This window comes from Megalops cyprinoides, chromosome 13 (assembly GCF_013368585.1).
Source record: "Megalops cyprinoides isolate fMegCyp1 chromosome 13, fMegCyp1.pri, whole genome shotgun sequence".
In the NCBI taxonomy this organism is placed as follows: Eukaryota; Metazoa; Chordata; class Actinopteri; order Elopiformes; family Megalopidae; genus Megalops; species Megalops cyprinoides.
The window spans coordinates 23,072,222-23,087,804 of NC_050595.1; the positions used below are offsets into that span (position 1 = coordinate 23,072,222).

The 15,583-nt window shown below is 41.0% G+C and overlaps 3 protein-coding genes across 3 annotated transcripts; 2 read left to right on the plus strand and 1 right to left on the minus strand.

Moving 5' to 3' along the window:
* The first annotated feature begins 891 nt into the window (after positions 1 to 891).
* si:cabz01068815.1 (solute carrier family 51 subunit beta) lies at positions 892 to 6,380 on the plus strand. The gene is made up of 6 exons (XM_036544419.1): positions 892 to 986; positions 1,926 to 1,993; positions 2,197 to 2,568; positions 3,163 to 3,297; positions 4,245 to 4,335; positions 4,776 to 6,380. The coding sequence occupies exons 2-6, from the start codon at positions 1,954 to 1,956 to the stop codon at positions 5,020 to 5,022; spliced, it is 885 nt and encodes a 294-aa protein (XP_036400312.1). The 5' UTR covers positions 892 to 986; positions 1,926 to 1,953; the 3' UTR covers positions 5,023 to 6,380.
* A 936-nt stretch (positions 6,381 to 7,316) lies between these two features.
* On the minus strand, positions 7,317 to 11,708 carry rasl12 (RAS-like, family 12). Its single transcript, XM_036544471.1, has 6 exons — positions 11,381 to 11,708; positions 11,080 to 11,194; positions 10,498 to 10,554; positions 9,650 to 9,723; positions 8,574 to 8,764; positions 7,317 to 7,929 (listed from the first exon to the last, which is right to left on the minus strand). Exons 2-6 carry the CDS (start codon positions 11,189 to 11,191, stop codon positions 7,590 to 7,592), a joined length of 774 nt encoding a protein of 257 aa, XP_036400364.1. The 5' UTR covers positions 11,192 to 11,194; positions 11,381 to 11,708; the 3' UTR covers positions 7,317 to 7,589.
* Positions 11,709 to 13,299: 1,591 nt separating this feature from the next.
* Positions 13,300 to 15,257, plus strand: kbtbd13 (kelch repeat and BTB (POZ) domain containing 13). The gene has a single exon (XM_036544522.1). It carries the CDS (start codon positions 13,434 to 13,436, stop codon positions 14,934 to 14,936), a length of 1,503 nt encoding a protein of 500 aa, XP_036400415.1. The 5' UTR covers positions 13,300 to 13,433; the 3' UTR covers positions 14,937 to 15,257.
* Positions 15,258 to 15,583: the final 326 nt, after the last annotated feature.

The following is a 15,583-nucleotide window of genomic DNA, read 5'->3' on the forward strand; positions in this document are numbered from 1 at the left end:
TCCACAGACACACATGTGGCAGGTGTTTGACCGATGAGTCAGTGACTGTTTCTCATACTTTTGCTGCTCTGCAGTTTCTGAATGACAAGATTGTGTAAGGCTGACAGAGCAGTAACCAGGCAACCTCCACCAAAGGACTTGCAGTCCCTTTATAGAAAAATCAGAGCTCCACAGTTTTCAACAGTAGCCTATAGAAATGCAGTGGAGGGGGAATCTACCACATATCTGCTGAAGGCTCTCCTTGAAACACATTGAGAAACATAGGATACTGTCACATAAACATTAATTTATTATTTTTATATCTATGCAAATTTCATTAATCCACATTATCACAGTTCATATGAACCTTAATGAATCACGTTATTATAAGTGGTATTAGTGGTATTGTTCAGACATGTATTACCACAAGCTACGATACAGATGAGCATAAAGATTTTAGATTACAATTTTTTGACTCATTTATTCCATAAACTTGGACATGGATATGGAAAACAGTATTTTTAAGCATAACTTTGCAGAAGAGAGAATAAAAATTTCAAGCTTTGTGACATTTAAATGTATGCTAATGACTACATGTTTACAAGGTTGACATTGATTTACTGACACTGAAACAAAATTTTCATTCAGAGATTTGTGTTATGTGGATCATTTCCTTCTTCTAAAGTATATCTTTCAGCATGTAACTCTGAATTAACTAATCTCAGGAATTAATTCACAAATGCAATGGCATTAAAGATGTCAATGAACAAAAAAATCCTCCCTTATTTCACTTTAAAACTAGTTCAGTGATTCAAACTGCTTCTTCGATAGAGAGGGGATAATCTCCTCCCACCTGAACTTTGGAATACCTCATGCATAGTTGAGTATGACATACAGGAGCAATCACGCTCCCTCACATAGCCCCTTGTGTCGCTTACCTATAACACCTTGGAATTTTACACCTCAGACAAGTGCTCCAAGAAGAAACAAACTTTTCCTTCGAAACGGTGAGAATATTGTTTCACAAGATAATTGTGCCTTGCTGCACATACGATTAGCCTACCTTTATTCCTTATCAGAGAAATGTAAAGGTAGATATGTCTCTCATATAGCATCTCTTTCATCATATGTTTCAGTTTGACAGTTAAGGTTTCAGTTATGTGGTGTGATTAACTGAACTTCTGGTTCCAAATGCATCTAACATTAATCTTTGGATGAAAATATGACAAAATTGGTGTTGATTAGATCACTGATTTGAAACAGATTTACAAATTCAGCATTTGTCTAGAAAAAAACGCACTCCAGATGTTTTTAGTTTTCAGTTTTTTTAAGCCGAATACAGAGTTCAGATTTGATTCTTTACGAACAATGTTCTTGTGTCGCTTAGCATAGCCAATGTTGTACTTTCAACTGAACATTGCTGAAATAGCCTTTCCTCTTCATGAAAGAGTTAATGCATTTGAACAAAACTAGATGAAGAAATAACCTGGATCTAATTTCAGGACTGCTTGAACTTGCAGTCATAACTGCTGTACAACACTAATAAGGCAGCACTTTGGAGTGGCTTCAGATTTGCAAGAGTGTTCGGCATTCTCATCTAATTCAGCTAATTCATTGCAGACCAAGGCTTTGTATTTAGAGGCTAAAATAAAACATGCTTGAACAAAGTTCTTAAAATGCTTGTTAATACAGGTCTGAAGATGACAATGCTTTCCCTTTGTCAGCAGATATGTGCATGTCAAACACACATTTGTACAAATAATTTCAACAAATTATTCTGTCAAAAAACATATTTTCTACTATCAATCTGTCAACACGAAATCAGTTGAATGCAAAAAATTATTTTAAAATTAAAATTTGTACAATTAAAAAATTTAAAACTATTAAAGAATTGTCTATGTTATGTATGATTTGACTAAAATATTTCTTCTGGCTTATGCTCATAGACTGTAGAAATTCCATGTACTGACAAGAATGCATCACATATGGATTGCACTGTGCTTACTGGTACAAGGTAAAGTAATTAATTCAACTCCACAGTCTCTACTCAACAGTACTATTGTTTCATAGAACTGTAGAAACATAGCACTAGTGTTTATACCAATATTTTGACCATTATACCAATATAATGACTGATACATTTTCTCAAATTTATGGTTTGTCATAAACGCATGGTGAAAACATGCTGTGTGATTGAATTCATATTTCCACCTCCAGGGGGCAGAAGTTTCATGATCCACAATACTATTCACAGCCTGTGTTTGGAAGACTCCAGAAAGAATGACAGCGTACTTCTGAAACGCTGTGACCTGAACTCTGACCTCCAGCAGTGGTTCTGGGAGGACCAACATTTCTTGGTCAACAAGGGAACATCAAAGTGCCTGTCAAGCCAGCAGATCGATCCCATCTTCACCGTCTCCTGTGATGCCGGCAAGGCCCTATGGTGGCATTGCCATGACTACAGGCTGGTCAGCCACAACAATTCCCTGGAGCTGACCACGGATGGAAGACGCCTGTTTCTGTCCCAGAAAAGCAAACTATCCAAGTGGAGATCCCTTGGAGAAAGTGGCATCTGCCAGGAGATGTCCAGTGAGTTCTGGAGATGAGGAAAGTCTGGGGACGTGTAGTAAAGAATGGTGCTCAAAAGAAAGGTCCCAGAAAGAGATTAGAAAGTAAGAAGACAAAAGGATAATGTTTCAATAACTTGGCCTTTGTCAGGTCATAACTGTTGGCCAGGTGATGCGAAGAAGAGAGAAGTGATGAAAGCCTTATCTTTTAGTCTGCTCGCTGATACATTCTTCTCTAGGAGCTCCTTACCAGTATGTGGGTACCTTTATTTGCTGCATTATATTGTGTATTATGCTTTGCCAATCATCTGGATCAGAGACTGATTAACAGATGCTTCCCTGAATTAATCTCAAAAGTTTGAGTCGTGCCATGGAGCAAGAGATTAATTTTATCCTTGACTGCATTTCAATTCTTGTTTATAGTTATTTATTTAAAGCATCTACAAGGTTCCTCAGCAGTGAGGACTGGGCTCTGTGGCCTTCAGCAAGGGGTCACCAGACAGCCAAGGCTGTGTCCATCACATGTTTCCATAGCTACCATTTCTCATGGCCACCCTGCCCGGGTTACAGACAGGGAATGTTGATGCAAATCTTCTTGTTTGCATTGACCTCACAGGATCCAAAAGGGCCTCGGACGAGTCAGATGTTCTACAGACGGACAACCCTGAGACAGAGTATGATTACCCAGAAGAGAACGGCATGACCGAGGAGCAGCGACAGTATCTGCAATGGTACTACCGCACTGAAGACCGTGAGTCCCTTCATTTGCCTTTCTAAGTGCTGTTCATCAAACATCTGTGAGAGAAAAGGGCTGTGAATATTTGTTTTTAGCACTAGTTATTTTCCAAAGCTAATTTATTCCTTGGATGACCTGAACAAAACTAAGGTAGAGGGGTTAATGTCCTGCAGTGGAATGCTCTTATTTGTTTAATTGATTTAGTGTGGTTTGGTATGTTATTTCAGTGTTGTTATCTGCTTTTTCTTAAATACCCAGTTTTATTTTGGGCCTTTTCCTTATAATGACCTCAGCAGAGTTGTAAGCTAACTTGCATACCTTGGTGAATTAACAATGAAGTTTGTTGAAAGTTAAATCAATTCAAAACAGCATGGGGCAGTGTTTGTAACTGTCCAAAGTTGTGTTACATATACATCTTGCTGGCACACTTAAGTTCAGCAGACCATGTCAAGTTCCTGTAACAAGCTCTGGTGAATCCTTGGAACTGTCATTCTATTGGTTGGTGATGTTAGTTAAAGGATAATTCCACCAAGCTTTAAAGCTGCGTCAAACTGCACATTTTGACCTTGAGAATTTTAATGTCTGTAATACAAGAAGAGAGAGGCCTTAAAGTAATTGTCAATTCCCAGTAACCTTTCATCTTCAGTATTCAAATTGTCATAAAGTAAAGATAACAACAGAGGGAAGTGCCATTCATTCAAAATGCATTTTCATCAAGTGCAGGTTTATATAACCAAGTTCCTACTATAAAAGGGCACAATAATTGTTGAAACTGTCTTTCACATTCTCATGCTTGTAAAATTTTATTTGCTTAGGCCAGTAAAATGTAAAGTATTTATTTGGATCAACTTCTACCATCTTCTTTATCCCCCCCTTCAAATTTCCTCAGGTAAAGTAGGCTATCACATTCAGTGGTGTAAGGGTGCCCAGTAATCAATTAGCTTTATATCTCTTTTTTGCAGCATCTCCATGGAAATATGCCATGCTGGGCCTGTCTGTCGGAGCCCTCCTGCTGGGCTGTCTTCTGTTTGGCATGGGTTCAATGGCAAACAGGTCAGCACTTGCTCATAGCTTTTCACAATGCTTTATACAGATGAAGCACAAATAAGCGAAACCTTTAAATGAAACATATTGATTGATTAATGATTCTTTAATGCTTCTGCATATATATTTTTTTTTTTCCTGTGCACTGCTTCCTCTGTTTTTGCCTCAGTTAATGTCACAAAATAGACGATCATGCTTTAATAGTAAAGCATAATTTTTTCCCTCCTTGCAGACATCATTTTTTTCAGTCAGAATGAAGGTTCATTTAAGTCTATTATTATTATATTTTGTATTAAAAATAAATCACCTTATTCTACAGTGTGTATGCCATTTTTTTGTATGCCAATTTATTCTCAAGTAGTATAAGGCCCTAGATGAAGGATGGCTGCTAAATGGCATGACAGTGCAAAGGTGTGGTGTAATGCTGGTGCTGCCATCTCCCTACGCAGTAACAGGAAGAAGATCGGCAAGTACAAGGCAGCCGCTGCGGCCCAGGCGGCCAGGGCAGTGGAGCTGCAGAGCATGACTGAGAGCAAACAGCCCCGTGACAGCCCCGCTAAAACCAGGCAGCCCTGTGAGAAGCCCCCTCTGGACGACTGCGAGGCGGGAGAGCTGAAGGCCGGAGACATCGTCCTGACGTGGAAGGACGGGAACGTGTCCATGCTCTATCAAGAGGCCCGGGAAGATGACGTGTGAGCGGCCAGCCGGGGCTGCAAGCGCGTTCCTCTGGACTCTTCTCCAGCAGGAGCAACAAATGAAAGAGCTTTGTCTTTTTTGACAGCACAGAGCCAAAGGAATGTAGGACAGTGAGATCACCTGAAGAGGGTGTGCTTTTTTTCCACAATGTTTAATTCCTCCTACCATAAATACACAGCCCCTGTACTCTGAATTCATGGATGTTTAATTTGCAAGTGGCATGCTGCACAGTTGAGAAGGTGACCTCTGTCATAAGTACTGTCACGAATACTGCTAAGTTATTACCCTGTACTGAAAGGCCATACTGTGTAACGGTGGGCAGGCAGTCCCCATAAATCTACGCAGTACATTGCATGCATTGTTTATAATGCCAGGTAATTGCAGTACATGTTTTCTGTATGCTTTCTGGATGTGGTTGTGTGGTCAGGACCACAGAGTAATATTCCAGTTGTACCACTCACTGCTGAAACTTGGTTTAGTTGTCGGTACTGGTTGTCACCGGTTTCTAAACTGAAGGAAAGGGTTACAGTACACAGATGCTGTGAGCTCACTGTCATCTCCGTTACATTCAATCTTACATTCAGAACAAGTGACAACCCAATGGCGAAAGAAGAATCATACATTTACAAAATCCTTTTCGAGAATGTATTGCTAAAATGATCTGTGGCCAATTCATGAAAAGAAACAATGTAGGAGTGTACACAGGTAACACAGCACGGTATACACAGGAAACTCTCGCCATTTGTGATTTGTGTTTTGGAATATTTCTGCCGGGCAGCGCTCCCTGTTTCCTCTCTCCCTCTCTGTTCCCAGACTGCAGTATGCCACGCCAACTCATGCTCAGGCATTTAATTTTATAAATAATATATGTGTCCATAGCATTATTGTACAAATACATTTCTTAATCACTTCTTCAAACATTCTTTCAATTATTACAGTATTGTTATATTAAAAAACGCTGTTGTGTACAGGTACAAAGCCCATTTCTGCCATGTCATTCTTTTTGGTACAGTGCAGTATGCACAGGCTTTCCCTAAATGTGGGGCTCTCTACAACATATCCCCTGTCAATGGCGAGGGTCTCCTGTATAACAAACTCAAAACATACTTGATGTTGGTTCAGGTCTGAAGCCATGTTAACAATTTAATTTAGATTATTATGATATAAATACTTTTTGACAGGGTAAAGCATAAAATCTCTTATCTTGTGATGTACTGTATATCTCCCAATATGTCATTAGCTAATAACTTTAGCGTTAACAAATATATTAATTATTCTATAGAGAGAATGTATGATAAAATCCCAGGATATAAATGAACTGACTAGTCTGTACATCCATTCACTGTTGTGCTGCACTGGGCATAAGGCCAACAGATGTAAATGTTATTAAATGGAAAATAAAACTGCTTTCATTTTTCCTTGGTTACTCATTTCTGTGAACAAAAACGTAGTTTTGATGGACAAATTCCTTTGTGATCTGTTTTAATCTTTTTAAAATGACCAATATGCAATGTATTTGCATATAAAAACATGTAAAATACAAACATTCCAACAATCAAAGAAACATGCATTTGACTTCCTCTGGCACGCCCAAATGGAAAAATATTGCAAAGATAATTGCAATATTGCAATTATATTGGTATAATAGTCAAAATACTGGTATAAACACTAGTGCTATGTTTCTACAGTTCTATGAAACAATAGTACTGTTGAGTAGAGACTGTGGAGTTGAATTAATTACTTTACCTTGTACCAGTAAGCACAGTGCAATCCATATGTGATGCATTCTTGTCAGTACATGGAATTTCTACAATTAGCTATGTTAAATAAACCCTAGATTTGCACCCTGCAGTCTTTCTCCAGAGTTTGTCAAAGTTCCAAAAGATCCTAGCCTCTCATACACACTTAATCCTAACCTACCAACTCAGACACACTTAACTAAAACACTGGCTGCAAATCATTTTCCACCAGCACTTGCCCTTGTAATCCATAAGAGAGCAGTCATGAGTTAAATTTATGAGGCAATTAAATGTTATGTGTTCTATTTCTATATAAGCACTACAGCACTGAACTGCACAGTTACACTGGAAATGGTCAAATAGAAAAAAAATATCATCTGAATATTTTCAAATACTTCAAATGCTAATTCTCTATTAATCTAAATTTCTTTGAAGGAATCTGTGGAAGAATGTAGAAACTGTCAATTTTCCTGACATTGCATTCATCATACACTAAACTGCATTCACATAACATTCACACTCATTCAATCTGTTGCACACTTATATAAAGGGGAGGCTTAAAAATAAATCTTATAAAAATATTTGAAATACTTCCTACAGATCTGGAAATGTACTGCTGCATTCAAATATTCTAAGGCTACAATATCCGAAGAGGAAATTTGCAAGCAACTTGTTCAGACACAAGCAGATTCACCTATCAACACACCTCTTACAGCCTGTGAACAGGAATGTGCCCCAGAACACATCTCTTCTCGGTCGGTGCAGAGTCAGGCAGACGGAGGGTGAAGGCAGGGGTGGGGCCTTTGGCCTGCCACAGGCGGAGGTGGGTTAGAAAATCTTGAAGCCTTTCAGCAGGGTGAGTGTCGGGGCGCGGCGCTTGCTCTGGGCCCGGGAGGACTTCACCGTGACCAGCTTGGCGGTGGCCGGGGCAGGCAGCTCCTTGAAGCAGGGGGCGATGAGCGGGGCGGCCGAGAGGCTCACCATGGGCTTGTCCTCGCTGATGTAGAGGGGCCGCACAGGCATGCCCCGCTCTGCCTCCCGTCGGGCCTCCCGCACCAACTCGTGGAACACGTGCTGCACCGCGGCGAAGTCCAGACAGGCGGACACCTCGAAGAACAGACCTCCGTGCTGAGAGGCCAGGGCCAAGCCGTCCGATTTACTCACCTGCCTGAAGGGGGGGGGGGGGGGGGGGGGGTGTAGTTCAAAAACACACTTTACGCCAAAAGGGATTCAGTGTAATATCACATCCATCGACTGAACAATCTGGTCACACCTGTATCGGCTTCAGACCAGACCACACACTGTACTGTCAGCCAGTTAACAGGTGGTATCCCGTGCCATGTTAACACATGAGATCAACTGGGACAGACTGAGATGCAGGGTGCCATGGTTACAGTGCCAAATAACCACATCGAAGTTTGATCTTATAAACACCCTCCCTGAATGTATATCGAATGATGCAATCATTGTCGAGCGCTTTCATTGTTTAAAATACATTCCGCCTATACATTTGCAGTGTTTATCTTGTTCAGGGGAACTATATACATTTGACTGACGCTGTATATTCAGATCGACTGATACATGGGGCCTTAAAGTCAAAAATGTCATATTTAAAAACAGGAACAAATCCCAGTCCAGATATTTGCCATAGCACTACACTGCACTAAGTATTTAGTTACCTGCTAAATGACCTGGTGCAAAACAGAATGCAATATGGAATGGTATCAGCTGTGATTTAAGCACACCGCTGATGAGCGCAGCTCACTAATTCAGAAGGTAAGATATGTACCTATGCGAAGGTCACAGGTTTACCTGTATCTCTCCATGTCCAGTTTGTTTCCCACCAGGATGATGGGCGTTTTGGGCTGAACCCCCTTGGTATGCAGGGTCACCACGTTTAGGTACTGCTGACACCCCTCAAAGCTCCGGCGGTTATCAATACTGTAGACCACCAGGAATGCAGTGGCCCAGGTCAAGTAGCGCTCACAGTTCATGGGCCCACCCTGGATGTACAGAGCAAAATACACATTTGCTGAAGTTGAGAGCTAGAACAGGCTAATGTGACAGAGCTCACAGCTTTTGGGGGGTACACCAGACGGTGACATCACTCCTCTGGAGTCAAAACAAAGAGCCTGAATAATTCAGGGTGCAAAGAGACCTGGGTCTTATGACTAGTGAGCTAATGGCGACTCTTGTGATGTTGTGGAATGTGGCTGTAAAGGCTGTAGGTTTGATCCTCACTCAGAGTGCAAGAGTTACAGAGAGCGTCCCCCTGTGAATGTCTGACTTACGGCCTCTCACAGCATTCAGGAGTTTAACGGAGGATTAACCTGTTTCAACAGAATAAATCAAAACAGAATAGGTCTGGATTTGCTCTCATATTGCTAGTCAATGTTTCTTTGTACTAAAGGGGACATATGTTGGGAGTTGTTTGTTTCACTTGCATGCACAACAGACTTTAAAGGTCAAAGTAACATTAACTGTTCGCATACATATCAAAGGTTGATAGTGAATGACAAAGCATACACAACTAGACCCTTCAGGATATTTTTCTCAGAATAATTACAGAGAGAAGCTATTTTTCCCTCGCCTCTAAGTGCTTGTCAATCGATTGCAAAACAGTGATGAAAGCCAAGAACGGGAAACTAATCGTGGATCTGTAGGATGTACTTCTCCTCAACCAGTGATGAAAGGGAACCAGTAAAAACAATCTGTTCAGCCAAGTACTGATATGTTTTCTTTCACTAGGGACAATCTACCATTTCTGAATTACAAGGAAAAAATGTAACTTACACACAACATAAACTTCAAAACGAGGTCCAACAGACATTAGTTAAAGACATTTATTCACTTCTGCTCATTTCAAAGCTTAAAGAATGTTTATATACCTGGTCGGCTGTGTCCATGACTTTCACGAGAACAGGCTGTTGATCCACAATCTCTTCTGAAGTATAGGTGTCTTCTAAAATACAGTTTAAAACATCTTTCCATTTTAAAATGTGTAATTTATTGTTAAAACCTGGATATTTACTGATAACAGGCTCATTTTAGGGAAAAAAAGATTGTATTGCTCTGTGTTCATGCAGAACATGGGAATTACTTCTCGGAAATGTTATTACAGCCTGATTATATCTCCATTAAAATCTCTGGCCCCTTTTCCCTCACTCTGCATTAATAATATGGAGCCTTCCATGCACTGGTCAAACTTCCTCTCACATACAAATGACTGCAATCATTCTGGATACATTGTGAAAGAGAGAGGTCCAAGATGAGCACCTATGGAGCAATTAAATAAGAACAATATTTCTTATTACTGTGACAACCATACCAAACTCATTATAATTCCACACTCTACTTGTAGTCTATCCTGCCAGCTCATTACTGTTCATATAGTCTTCATGTAGAACTTTGGAAGAATGACCCTGCCCAAAAGAAAACACCTCAGAAAGCTATAGTAATGTTAGATTTGTACATGAACGGCAAAATACAGGTGGGACACTTTTGAGGGAGAACATTTTACACAGGCTACAGGGGTTATTATAACTTTAAAGACAAATATTATATTAGTTGAGATGTTAACTAAAGCCTGTCTCTTAAACCTTTACTCATGAAGAAGGAACAGATGAAAAGTAATATGAAATGACAAATGTACCTCCAAAAAGTATTTCACATTAATAAACATTTAATGTGTTCTTATATAGGACAGTGTTTTCCATACGTAAAGAGGAAAACTTACCCAGGTTAGGGTCATATTCACTGATAAAGCGCTTGGTGAGAAACTTCACTGTCAGGGCTGCGGATGATAGAAACGCTTCTTGGTCAGTACTATAATGATGTACAGTTTATAACAGAGCGCCTGAGGCTGGGGTCTTAAATGGAACATGTTATATACAAATGCCGCCTCACTTCTTAAACTAGGATGGCTGTCCTGGTTTCAATTTTCCAAAGCAATTATGAGTTTGGAGCACATAACATATTGCCCTTTTAAGGAAAACCTTGGGCTGCGTCCAAATTAAATGATACGACATGATATGAAGTTCGGACAAAGGACTCCTTTATATAGACAGGCATCTCATTTCTACGTTGCTTTGAACTTGGTCCAGTTTTTGCTAAAATGTTTTAATTAGTGTTCTATTTACCTGTACGGACCACACTCAGAAAGACTAGCAAGCTATTTAAGAGAGAAACACAGGAGCCATTTCTAATAAAAAGAAAACAATCAAAACAACATAAACTCAGGAACATTATAAACTCAAACTGCTCTTACGATTTCTATTTACTATCATAAAAATGGTGATAAAAAGTTAGTCACGGGTACCTGACTTTCCAGAGCCTGTAGGTCCTAAAACAGCGATATTGCACTCGGCTTGTCCTCGATCAGGGGCAGGGGCAATATTACAGGTCCGTACTTTCCCAAATTTCGAAGACATCCTCTATGTTGAAAGTACCCATGAAAATATCAATTAGACGCATCACAGACTGCACTAAATAATAGTAGTGTATAAGCACATACAATCAAACAGTGCTAGATTAGCTACTGAATCCAGGTAACTGCTGCAAAACATATGGCAAAACGGACGCTGTCTCAAAAATATTTCCGACGCGTGCCTTTGCCTTACCTTCGAACATTCTCCAGTGTGCAGAAATATCAAGCGTAAAAGTTATATTTCAAACAACGCTGCCTTGTTTTATCACAGACGTAAACATTTCGGTACAGTTTTGTCTTCAAGGGGAAATTCGTCCAATATTTTCCCATAAGGTCTGCCAGGAACGCTGACCAATTTTGCTCCGTTTTGACATTCCCGTCCTTATCTACGTTAAAGTTAATTTACGTCTTGTCTGGTACATTCTAAAGACAGTCCGGTCCGCTGAATTGCAAAAGCCATATTCCTCTGTAGTATGATTATCAAAAGCTGGCGCTGAATGAAGGAATAAAAAAGGCTAAGATTTGCCCAGGAATGCGCATACGTATTTGATCGACTGCCAAATTCCTTGTAGGGAAACTGCTCAGTTCTTTCTCAATTAAATATGCAGAAATACATGGCATGCTCTGTCATTGTAAACCTCAAAGGCAAGAACCTACTGTTTAAGACAATATGACACAATACATGCAATTATTGACACAGTGCTGTTTAAGTATATTAAGAATATGCTTAACCATAGTCATTTTGAATACAGAAATGTATGTTTTAAACAGTGAATGCAGATTTATTTTCGAAACAGTATTTGTTTTTGTTTTTTTCGAATAGTATATGAGATTTGGCTTGCCATAACACCAATGTCCATGTACCACTCTGGAAGTGGGCACACGCAGACCCACAGATAAAAGTTGCGGATTGGCAGCACTGCAGATTTCAATGCCATTGATGTACGGGACCAGCTGCATACAGAGCAGGTTTACTACAGTTTACCTCTGTAGAGGCAAGTAGAGACAAAATGCTGGCTGGCTATCTATTACATTACATTACATTACATTACATGACAATACATTAATTTACATTCATCTATTTCACCCTCTGTTTTATTTTAATTATGAACAGGACATTACTTACTGGTGTAACCTAAAAGATTGATATCATGCACCAGAAATGGGTTCTTTTATTAAATGTGTATTATTAGGATAGTGATGACTGTGTATTATGCTAGTTTTGTAATTATGTCTCCCTGTGTATGACTTGTAGTGTCTGTACACATCAGATTGTGTCTGACTAGCAGCCCCACCTGACTCACCCACCAACTACCAGCATGATATCGGGCAAGTAAATTTTTTGTACCTATCTCCTGGAGGGTCTAAGGGGTTGTGAAGGTGTATTCAGTTATGAGGAGAATGTGTGTTGTCTCACATCTGCAAAAGGAAACAACAGAAAGCAGTTGTGTGTTTGAATGTGAATTGAATGAAGTGTATAGACACTGTAATCCAAGGGTTACTGAATGTGAGCAGGTGCGGACTGACAGAAGAGGGCTAGAATGGGGGCAGTGTGCAAGATTGTATTCTCTGTATTATTATGAATTTTTGGGGTTGTGTGGCTTGGTCTCGGCGAATGGGTATTGTATGACTTTCTGTCAACAGGGGACAATCAATGGACATTGCATTCAGCCCTTTTTACCGTTTTACTGCTTATCATAAGTTGGCAGAGGTTCTTTGACTGATAATATTCAGGTAGACACAAGTTTGAAAAAAAGAGCAACTTTTGGTACTGACTCACAAAGTGAGTCATGACCTCACGAAAGCACTCAGAGTGTCAAGTGCAAACAGACATCTCCTTGTGGGGTCATTTCAACTTTTGAGTTGGCACGCGGCTGTGCCCAAGAACAAATGGCAATAAATCATGAGTGTTATTGCATGACAGTACATTGCAACAGAGATCTCTCTGACCTCTCACCATTCTCTCTGACTGCTAACCATAATGCATTCGAGTTCCGTCACAAGTCCTGCTGCTATCTATAGCCAGTGCTATTCTTATAGCTGTGAAGAGAAATACAAATAGTAGATACCCAGTCAAGTGCATGTGCTTTATCCAGAGAGGGTGACATGGGTTTCATTTCCTGCAATGGGAGAAGAGTTGTAGAATATATATTCTGTATGTCTGCAGTGGTAATTACAGTTGGTATGTAATACTACTGTCCAGCAGTTAAGATTTAATATTAAAAAAAAACAATGCTGGTAACCTGATGGGGCGAACCAGCTGTCGTGGCTTAGAGGGCGAATCTCAGGAGCTCAGTCACAAACCAGGACGGGACTGCGAGATGGCAACCCTGAGAGTGAGAGTGGAGGAGAGCGTTTTCGCGGTGGAGCGGGCCACCCTGGTGCGGGACTGCGAGTACTTCCGAGCGCTTTTCCGGTCGGGAATGCGAGAGTGCCAGCAGGAGGAGGTTCATGTGAAGGGACTGCGCGCCCGAGGGTTCCTCATCGCACTCGGCGTTCTCAGAGGTGAGAGACCCATCCTGACCGGCGAGGAGATAATCGAAGTCGCGGAGTGTGCCGCGTTCCTCCAGGTGGCCCCGCTCGAGAAACACCTCATAAACATAATTAACTCCGATAACTGCCTGCTCATGTATCACACTGCAGCCACGTATGGCCTGTTAGACCTTTACCACAGTGCGGCATTGTTTATCCGAGACATGTATCGCGACCTAGAAGATGATGCAAAATGTTTACCTGAGGAGCTTTTAGACTATGTGGAGTCCCTGGCTCCCAGCACATATGTGACGGTAGGCACACACTCTCCAACTATCGAGCTGCTACAAGACTTCGTAAGGACAGTTTGCTACTTAGATGAGGATGAGAAGGAGTGGAAGGTGTTAACTGACTTGCCTATTGATGCCAGCACCACCATGGCTGGAGTGACTGTCCTTGACAACAAGCTGTACATCGTTGGAGGGGTGCGTGATGTGAGTAACCAGGTGGTGGTATCCTGCTACTGCTATGACCCTGAAACCGACACCTGGACCACATTCTGCAGCCCTCGGCAGCTTCGCTACAACTTCACTCTGGTGGGACACGAGGGATACCTTTACGCCATTGGTGGAGAGTACGAGAGAACAACCATGTCATCGGTGGAAAGGTACCAAGTCTCTACTGGCAACTGGTCCTTTGTGTCCCATTTACCTCGGCCAGTAGCTGGTGCGGCATGCGCTAAAGCCATGAGCAGGATATTTGTGTGTCTGTGGAGGCCCATGGATGCCACGGACATCTATGAGTATGTTCCTGTCAGAGATGAGTGGGTGCTCGTTACGACACTGATACGGCACCAGAGCTACGGTCACTGCATGGTGGCTCACAGAGACAACCTTTATGTGATGCGGAACGGGCCCTCGGACGACTTCCTGAGGTGCATGATGGACTGCTACAACCTCACCACTGGCCAGTGGACAGCCATGCCCGGGCAGTATGAGAACAGCAAGGGCGCTCTCTTCACCGCTGTCGTGAGGGGTGACTCCGTGTTCACGGTCAACCGCAAGATGACTCTGGAATACATTATTGAGGGAAAGAAATGGAAGCCAAAGAAAGAAATGAATGGCTTTCCCAGAATTGGCTCTATGTGGACATTTTTACTGAGACTGCCAAAGACGGGCAGGCAGCCAGAGGGTCAAAGAGTCCTAAATGGCAATGGGCGGGATTTAAAGAACCATGTCTATCATCACCAGTCGTATGCTTTACAATGTTCTGATTGATATGTACTGTAAACTATTCACACAATGAAGAGTCTGTATTTTATAAGCTGGCATCACTGTTACAATTAAAGAAAACAATATGCAGGAGGATAGTTTTAACAGATGCAAAGGAGAATGAACTAATCAAAAAGGTAAGAGAGACAACAGAAGAACTGTTCTTATTGCTGTCATATATTCTGCAAAAACTTCATTGAAGATGAAAGTGATATGGACAGATGTATCTGTACCAATAATGACATTCAGCCAGGAAAGATTTAATTTCATTAGAAATGTCCTCTATTAACTTAGTTTTGGCCCTAGTTTTCCCCCTTAGAACATATGACTCCCCAGGGTGAACTTCCTCTGTGTCAGATTCCATGAGAATACATTTCTTATATTTTTGCTTGGTTACGTAGGTTGATGCATGCCAGGATGAATTCCCCATGGACACTGCAGTAAATGCTAATGGCACTTATAATAATACTTACAAGACCTTTTTCCTGTTTTGATAACAAACAAACCATTTATAAACCACAGTTCCCATGAGTCAACATGCCGTAGAGCTTTAGATCAGATAAAGCTCGCAGGGCAGTGAATCCTGGAAGCACAAGGGTGTGGTAAATAAAGCCAAATAATTTTCTCTGGAATAAATGGCAGTGAGCATTTCT

Bases quoted from the DNA above. Each gene is read 5' to 3' on its own strand.
- kbtbd13 (XM_036544522.1), top strand. From the start codon at position 13,434: ATGGGGCGAACCAGCTGTCGTGGCTTAGAGGGCGAATCTCAGGAGCTC.
- si:cabz01068815.1 (XM_036544419.1), top strand. From the start codon at position 1,954: ATGCATCACATATGGATTGCACTGTGCTTACTGGTACAAG. The intron at 2,569-3,162 runs GTGAGTTCTGGA...TTGACCTCACAG, and splicing joins CATCTGCCAGGAGATGTCCA to GATCCAAAAGGGCCTCGGAC. The intron at 3,298-4,244 runs GTGAGTCCCTTC...TCTTTTTTGCAG, and splicing joins GTACTACCGCACTGAAGACC to CATCTCCATGGAAATATGCC.
- rasl12 (XM_036544471.1), bottom strand. From the start codon at position 11,191: ATGTCTTCGAAATTTGGGAAAGTACGGACCTGTAATATTGCCCCTGCC. The intron at 10,555-11,079 runs GTACCCGTGACT...TATCATCCGCAG, and splicing joins TACAGGCTCTGGAAAGTCAG to CCCTGACAGTGAAGTTTCTC. The intron at 7,930-8,573 runs GTAAACCTGTGA...CCCCCCCTTCAG, and splicing joins CTGGACATGGAGAGATACAG to GCAGGTGAGTAAATCGGACG.